Below are 8,953 nucleotides of genomic sequence, written 5' to 3'. Positions count from 1 at the left end.
TTTGTAACGCTTTTCAAGATTACGTTTCAATCATTTCCACATGCACATGACATATTTGTTTGTTCCATACCTTTGTGTCTCTTAAATTTGTTCCTATTATAGCTACATTTTAGTTTAGGGTTAACAGCACAGTAAGCTCTTCTTTCTTCACTTCTAATAACGTTTTTTGACAAAGGGGCTGATAGTGCATTCCAGAGATGTTGGGGGTAGGGAGTTGGACACATCTGACTCAGTGAAAAACACACAAGCAAACGCACACAGCTCGGCACATTAATCCCCAAACTGTGTGTCTGCAGAGTCCAGACAAATGCAGCGTGCGCGTGCCTACTGGGGACTGCATGCATGTTACAGATAATGAAACAGATGTGTGTGTGTGTGTGTGTGTGTGTGTGTGTGTGTGTGTGTGTGTGTGTGTGTGTGTGTGTGTGCGTGCGTGCGTGTGCGCGAGTGTGTCCGAAGTCCCATTCCCACTGCAGAACTTTTCCTGGGAACAAATACTTACCGGTAGCCTACAAACCCTGACCAAGCCTTAGGCCTACATTCACATAGAGCCCACCACTGGCACAGACATGCACACAAGCACACACACACACATGGCTGACCAACAATACATCAACTACATTGAGGTTGGATGACTTGGGAGGAAAACCCCTGTCTTTCTCATTGCCCAGCTCTTCTTCACTCTTATGCACTCCTTTCTCCTCAGAGAATAAGTCCATGACATCACAGAATAGGTACACCATGTGCACATTCTTTTAGTGGTGCTAGTCACTCCTATGCAGAGCTATGTGTGTATGTATGTGTACTTATGTGTATGTTGCTGCAACACCTAAAGTGGCCAGTAGAGTGTGCGCACACACACACACACACACACACACACACACACACACACAGTACAGTACAGTACAGTACAGTACAGTACAGTACAGTACAGTACCACTCACTTTAGACTGGTCTGATTTTTATCATCTTTTTGACCCACCGGCCCTGGAATACACTGACGCCCCCTCTCCCCCTCTTCTTCTCTCATAACTTGAATTCTCTCTCTGTGGCTTTGTACCCTGCGATCCCTCTCCCACAACCATGGGTTGTGCCCTAAGGATTAAGGCAATGATGAGGCTATGGGCATCTGTCTCTCCTTCTTCACTTGTTGACAAATGACTAAAGGGAGAGCCCAGACACATTATGTCATAGGCGTTGAAATGGTTAACACCATGCTGGCATGATTGGGTGCAAATCACAACTCAAGCTTCATCATAATTGCTGCAGAGTCTGAACATAGATTTGTTTATTATTATGTCTGTTACATTTGAATATTCACATTAATATATCTTTAGTAAACATCTCTCAGTGCTTTTAGCACTAACCTGTACATAACCAATATTCATTAGTGCCATGCCAATGCATGCAACCGATGATGGCCTTGTGGGCTTTCAAAAGATTTAGAAGACAAATGTAACAGAAAAAACATGCTCATAGATTTGATTGTTCATGATGCTTATCTACTCGCATTCCTAATAATCGCTAATCCTCACTGACAGGCGGGAGTCTGTGTTGGGGTTTTGACATGTTAGAACATGTCTGCACAAATGGCATAAAATAGATGGTTACAACTTACAATTCTAAAAGAACAAAAGGTGCAGCTTGTCAGTATGGAATCCCGTGAAACATACAAAATACACAAAAGGTGAGAGGTTTACAATAATAACATAGACATAGACACATTATGCTGCTTAGCAATACAGTTTTCCATCAACACTGTATTATAAAGCCAATAAATAAATCAACAAACTAAAAGGTTTAGGATTTGCATTCTGCATGGATTTCACAATTCAAGATAATGTTGTAGCACCATTGACTGTAAGAGTATGGAAAATCCCAGTGCACACAGCTGTCCTTGACCCTTCTTGTAAGAGTTCTCTTACTTATAGTATGTCTGATGAGGTTCAAAAAGTTGTTTGATTTTTTTGTTTACATGACATCAGTAACATTCAGCCACTGTCCAAATGTAAAAGAAGCCCACTTTGATCCATCGCAGCTTGTCCTAATCAAGTCTTCAATCGAAATGCATTGTCTATTGTGCTTCTTTCGTCCTCCTTTCGTAGGTTCCAGATTTCCAATGTACCCCCTTTGTCAGGTCTGTAAACTTAGTAATGAATTGCACTGTAGATAAGGGCTTAAGATCATCACTTCATATCTTGCCAAGTAGCCCTGCTTGAGACGCAGTGAATACTGTAGTTATCCCTCTTGGCCAGTAAGGATTTCCCTTTGCCTTACTTACTTGGAGACGTTCTCTTCTGTGTGCATCTTGGATAAAAAAGAAGTTGTATTTCACACATGACTCTTTTTCACCTCAAGATAGCTGTTTTCCTGGTTCCTTCCCATTACTCCCTCATTTATTTATGTTGTCCTGATCACATTCCTGTTAAGACACCTGCGGTCAGGTTTGAGTTCAGTATCAGGATGTCCGGCATCGCTTGGAGAAGAAAGGGCACTTCAACGCTCTTTCAGTTCCATTGAAATGTATTTTGTCTTTCAGTGCTTGCCAAATGCTCAATGAAAAAAACGTCTTTACAAGCATGGACATCAAACATAGTCTTTCGTCTAGCTAACCGTCAGCACTGAAGACAGCGTATGTCCCAATTATAGGTTTGAATGTGAACAGGATTTGCAGCACTGCTTGCCGTAGAACTTGTGGTTGCAGACTCCATGTTGGGGGACCAGGTAACACCAGTTAAAGTAATCCTTGCATACCAAGTCTGTTGAAACAAAAAGTAAAAACATTTGAAGAGCTTATTTCACCTACCTCAACAATGAAAGGGACATGTGTTATTTCAAAGCAAACACTTACAAGCACTTACACTGTTTACTGTACTTTCTGTATTACATTTTCCATGACGCTAAAGCTGTGTTAAACCCAACTGTAGGAATCATAGTTTTAAATTGTAGTCTAGTATGTATGAATTAGTGCACATTGTATGAAGTACCTTTCTTCTCTGGTTGCGGGCAGAAGTTGGTGTTGCAGGCCTGGGACATGGCAGGTTTCTGGTGAAGGGTGCACCCAGAGGAGGGTTTCCCCTGGGCCAAACACTGGACGGTCCTGGCCTGCACCCCTCCTCCACATGTCACCGTGCACTGTGGAAAGCAAAGGCTTTAATGAGAGACATGGTACTGTAACAGACAGCCACTACAATTCTTTTTTCAACTACTTATTAAAGAATGACGGACAGCTATGCACTTTAAGTGTCCGAACTGAACCCTTGAGTTTTAAATGAGCCATTACTGCTGCACATTGAGCATGAGATAGAGGAAGAAAGCTAGGAGGTTATTGTCGATTTATGACATTCCTACGTGACGAGAGGTATCTGAACATATTGATTGTTTCAAATGAACTGCTTATTGAATAAACTGGATGAACGTTTCATTTTTCTCACTCTCTCTCCCTCTCTCTGTCATGAGTGTTTTGTTCAATTCAGATGGATTTTGATCACAAGCACTTGTCAAGCAGTATACATGCATTGCAAACCCGCCTACTAATAATGCTCTCTCTAAATAGTATAAAGGAGATGCCTGTGCTGTCACTACGCCAGATTTAAGACCAGCTTCGGGCTGATCAAAGTGCAATCTCACCGTGCCTAAGATAGCGATGCACCAGACCACACCTAATTTTAAGACCAACCATTGGTGCGCAGTTGTGTGCACAAACTTTTGGTAATTACGCAACATGGGTGCTGGGTGTAAAAAAGAAACTAGCAACCTGCATTCCTTTTTAGTCCCACTTTGCACCAATTTGCGGCGGGTGCAAAATAGGACCCTGAATTATTTATATGTGATCATACCATAAACAACCTATATAAGGCAACATTATGCGATGTGATGTGTCAAACTAGGGGTTTTTCATGATCCTGAATCCATTCCAAGCATTAGTTTTGCACAGAAAACACAAAAAACGGCCATAGCCACCCAAATATGCTGACCTCATCACATTTGTGATGACGGCTGGCATTGAAAGAGTTTTAAAGGCGCAGCGCCATGTATATGTATATTTTTATATATATTATATTTCTCCACTAACAGGGGTTACGTGAGACTACATAACCCCCTATAAAAGAAATTGCTCAACGCTTAACAGCCGGACAGCAGGTGGATATAGAGTATAGACCATATTTTAGGCCAATAAACAAATCCCACACCCTGGCTGCTGGACTAATAGTAATTTAAGTGGACTTACCTGTGACCAAGGAGATGAGTACCAATCTGGCTGAGGCAGAGGTTGAGGCAGAGGTTGGGGAGGACGGTAGTGGTGATAGGTACTCCAGGGGTGGACTGCTGGGGTGGTACGGGAGGGGCAGTCAGCCATGACACAGGGCCTCCGGACCTCCACAGAGGGCTTGGGGACATGGTGGCACTTCTTGGCTGCCAGTTCTCTGTACTTCCCTGCAGTGTCCTATTTTGTTTTGAGGATGAAAAGGGGGGAAAAGACAACAATTACACTCTGTGTAAGATGTCATTCAAATATTCTTCGGAATAAGACGGTACTCACCATGACTGACAAAGTCAGGATATAATTATTTAACTTATATGAGACACAGACATTAGCATAATGTTACCTTCTCTGCACATTTGATGAACCGCATCTGGGAGCCATGACCACAGGTTACTGAACACTGCAGGAGAATAAAAGGAGAGGGGAAAAGAGAACGACAGAGATAATTTTATTGTTCGGACAGAGAAATTCTAATCACAATCCACAAATGTTCCCCACTGACGACATCCTGACTCACAGGAACATGCACTATTCATTTTGATCCAGCTAAATAACTGGCTCTACCGCCTGCAATGTTTAAATAATTGTAATAAAAAGAAGTGCTTGTTAAAGAACTAAAGACTTACTTCCTGCCATGTGGAGACAAACCACTGGACTTTACGTTGTTTCTGGCAACGTTTGATGAAACACGAGTCTTGACTGGCAGGTTTCTGCAGGCCCACACAGGAACTGTCCGGCAGTGTGTGTGTTCGGCTGTTGGGGTTTGTGTTCGTGCACAGCACTGTTCTCTTCCTCAGGCCTTTTCCGCACTTACGTGAGCACTGCAAAGCACCAAAAAAGGTTTCAGGTTTTTATTTTATTTTCCCCCAGTTTGGCTTCCATACTGTCTCCCAACAATGAGGTATATGTCCTTCCCTTGATTTAAATGTCTTCCCCGGGACATTACCAGGATATGGCCATTGTGGTTATACGCACACATAACCATACAGCCTAGATCGTTATCAAATCCTTGAGTGTTTCACTGCAGCCAATTAATAGCATCCTATGGGATGAATCAACTTGCAGAGCTAAAGGTCTACAAAGCGACACACTCCTCTGAGTCATAGACACCTGGGAAGAATGGAGAGGAAGTGATAAAGTGAGCCGGACATGGTTTATAGCAGCTAGTTAGGGACATTTTGAGTAAGATGACCTCATTCCATTTACATGTGTGTGCCTCCAAGTTGGACAGCCGTGGCCAGAGGCATTATGTTTTGGGGTTGTCCGTCTACTACAGTACCTCACTAGGTACATCTGTATGTCCATCTCTAACTCATGAGCATCCCTAATTTCATGACATTTGGCACAAACGTTCACTTGGAGTTTGGACGGGCATACGGACAGATGGACGTACTGTACGTATGGATATACGTACGGATGTACGCACAGACGGACGTACAATATATACAGATATACAGACGGACATACCGATGCTCAACCTGCGTCCATGGCAGTCTCCAGTAGAGATGTATAAAAAAGCAGTGAAGCACACATATTGACATATCAGTACCCATAACGCATACAAACAAATATTCACCTGTGACCACGGCCCAGTGTTCCAAACCGGTGGGCAGCTGTTTGAGTTGCAGGCCTGCCGGCTGGTGGGGGTGGGCTGGACACACTGGGGGTCAGGCAGGACATCCACATTGGTCTGGCTGGTCCTCTGGACACACTGAACCTGCCGTGTCTGCTCACCTCCTCCGCAGCTCCGGCTGCACCCCCCCCACTCCCCCACGGACCAGCTGCAACAACACAACAAAACACATGGCCGCTGAGTCAACACAGGACAGCTCCTCCGCCACTCATGGGCACGGCTCTATCACAAACATATACACCACACACATACTGTACATATATCATTCAGAAGTACACATTTAAGAAATGAAAAGTATTAACAACAGCTTGTGACTAAATAATAACTCAATTGGATCCTGTGGAACGTCATAAAAGTAACCGTTTTGGACATACAAGGCTTCTACACATTGGCGATGATATGTATGTTGTAACAAAGACCTTGTTTCTAAACTGTTTCTAAAGCTTCTCAATCATTTTATTCCTGGTGAGCTTTCACTTTATGAGATGAGGACCAACTGGAACGATAATTCATCTCCCTGTGTTTAAGTGTTTAACTGTCAGCAGAGACAAAATATAGATCCTTAGAAAAATGTTGTGATAAGACAGTGCACATTATTAAATTATGAAACGGGGTCATTGTGGATGAAATAGCTATGGAGCAATGGAAATACTGTAAGAGTATGTCACATCACTGACTAGCTGTCTGGCATACTCAATAGGACTCTGTACCTGGTCTCATATATAGTATTGTTGGCATGAGATGACAATATAGAATGTTGCTGCAAGGCCTTGCAAAGGGATCAGGGCTTGAGGCATTTGTTGATGGCTGAATCGCTTCAGAGCAAGTTGGAACAGCCCGAACATCATGCTTTCAAACTGTAACCTAAACTGGATCCCCCACTGCAAAACGTTAAACCCCCTCGTCACCTGTACTTGGCCTTAATCTTGATGAAAACATGTCTTTTTCACATCTTACTGCACCAGAGCCTCTCAAATTAAATGTTGTGTTTGTGTTGAAAGCAGCAAAACCTATGGCTTCAATAGATATGTAAAGGTGGTGCTATGAACACATCTTTAGCACAGGATCTGCAAATGTATGTTCAGCTACTGCAGACAGTGTATGTCTTTTCTTTAGAGTGTGAGCAGGAAAGCTATAAACATCGAAATCACTCGAATCCCTGAGTGCTCTATTCCCTCGTCCCTTTCAATCTGCCTCCCTCACTATTCACAACCTTTTTGCATCTACCCCAAAAGACAGCTATCATCCTCACCGAATGTTACCCCCAAAGTACCCTGTAAAACTTGCACACGCCCCAGCCGCTCTAGATCTACACCAAACAACCCAACACTGTTCTGTCAGCACATACAGTTGTATATACACACAGCCTAAGCACTATGCGTATTGATTCAGTGCATCAGTGGTTTGGAATGCTCTATAAAGAGGACGAGTACAGTATAACTCTGAGGAGCATTATGAGGGCTCTTTGAGTGTAAATAAATATAGGAGGAGAAATTCCATCTGTTCTTGGACTCTTATATCACCAATATAGACATGCACAGCAAGGCCTTTAGTTGGATTTATAGAAAAGGAGGGCAGAGCTGTGGTTAAAGATATCTCAGGTCTGGTGACACGGGAGATGCAGACTGTACTGTATCATCAAAGTGTGATTTGAGAGGGGATAAGTAGGGTAACCTCTTAACCTTCCCTTTCAGTAGAGATAATAAATTGCATTCCATTGTAAGCGCCTTCGACTCGCACCACGCGTATATCTGCATTTTGAATCTTTTTAGAATGGCCTATTTTATAATTCATCATCGAGTTAGGCAAAAGTAGCAAAGAAGTTACATCACAAGTCAACAATACGTTATGATCTTGTAGATATGATCTATGTTCCATGATCTATGTTTGCTAATTTATGAATGTTTATGGATTTTATATATTTAATATATATATTATATAATAATCAATGTAAGGTATTAACAAGAGCTTGTGACTAGACAATAACTACTTGTATGCATTGGAACACAGGTACTGTTTTCCTTTTCCAGGTGCATCAAGTAGAGTAGGGGGTATTCTAGGGGGTATTCTAACACATTTGTTACATTTTACTATGAAAGTGTAAAACTCATTATACTGTGGACAGTATGACTGAATCGGCGAAGTGGAATTCAAATGGACGCAGTACAATTAGGTTCAGTATTATAATTAATGTTGACATCAGTGGAAAGAAAATTCAATATAGTTTTTTGTTGGATTTTGTTTCTCCATAAATATCTCAATGCTTTATGTGAAAGAGTGTTCTCACACTGCAATGTATACGTTGGTACCAGTTAGTTCATACATTTACTGTGCCACAGTATGGCATTAAACATTATTTTGGTCCAAACTACATCACCTTTGCAGATCTCAAATATCAAATAAAAGATAGAGAATTACACGAAAACATGTCTGCACATATAAATAACAAAGTAAAGTCATCTGATCTGCACTGGGCATTAGATTTGTGGTAGTGGGTATGGGTAACATCATAGAGCTGAGAGGGATAGAAAGGACATTCCTAACTGAAAATGACTGAAGGGTAATTGTTCTGCAAACACTTAACCACATTCATCTTCGCGTCAATCTTCTGGGCCTGTAATAATAAAAAATAAGCAGATATCTGGCGTTTTGCAAAGCCTTGTGAGCTTGTGGACCGGCTATTTTCAGCAAAGAGGTTTGGTGTAGAGAGAAAAAAGGATGAGGCCGAGTATAGAACCCTGTGGGTCCCTCGATTTGACAGGATTTAACCACAGCAAAGGAGATACTCACATCATGATTTAGGTGCTCATTCTATTTGATCTAAATCTATGGACGACACTTCCTGTTTCACACATCCACCATTTAATATGTCTGATTTATCACCTCAGTGACCCCAGCGGCGTTGGCCATTGACATAATGCACTAGTTAATGGCATATCAAATTATAGACCTGCCTTGTGATCTTTGCCTTGGCTGTTGACTATAAGTATCGTTGGAGTGTGACCAAACCTCACGCTCTCTGGAGTGCTACTGTAGCTGTCTAAAGAGGGACC

General features: G+C 42.1%; 1 protein-coding gene across 2 annotated transcripts in view; it reads right to left on the bottom strand.

Moving 5' to 3' along the window:
• Nucleotides 1-1,273: 1,273 nt before the first annotated feature.
• The window catches only part of adamts16 (ADAM metallopeptidase with thrombospondin type 1 motif, 16), a 62,484-nt gene continuing 54,804 nt past the window's right edge, over nt 1,274-8,953 (bottom strand). For both annotated transcript variants that reach the window (XM_080767729.1, XM_080767730.1), the window contains 6 exons: nt 5,844-6,048; nt 4,894-5,088; nt 4,611-4,667; nt 4,232-4,447; nt 2,988-3,135; nt 1,274-2,759 (listed from right to left, as the gene is read on the bottom strand). In XM_080767729.1, coding sequence (XP_080623855.1) covers nt 2,644-2,759; nt 2,988-3,135; nt 4,232-4,447; nt 4,611-4,667; nt 4,894-5,088; nt 5,844-6,048 — 937 coding nt within the window. In that variant the 3' untranslated portion in view covers nt 1,274-2,643. The remainder of the gene's footprint in view (nt 2,760-2,987; nt 3,136-4,231; nt 4,448-4,610; nt 4,668-4,893; nt 5,089-5,843; nt 6,049-8,953) is intronic.

This window comes from Protomyctophum bolini (genome assembly GCF_963924005.1).
Source record: "Protomyctophum bolini genome assembly, chromosome: 7".
Taxonomy (NCBI): Eukaryota; Metazoa; Chordata; class Actinopteri; order Myctophiformes; family Myctophidae; genus Protomyctophum; species Protomyctophum bolini.
The sequence above is the reverse complement of the archived record's forward strand: the minus strand, read 5'-3'. Positions and strand labels throughout refer to the sequence as shown.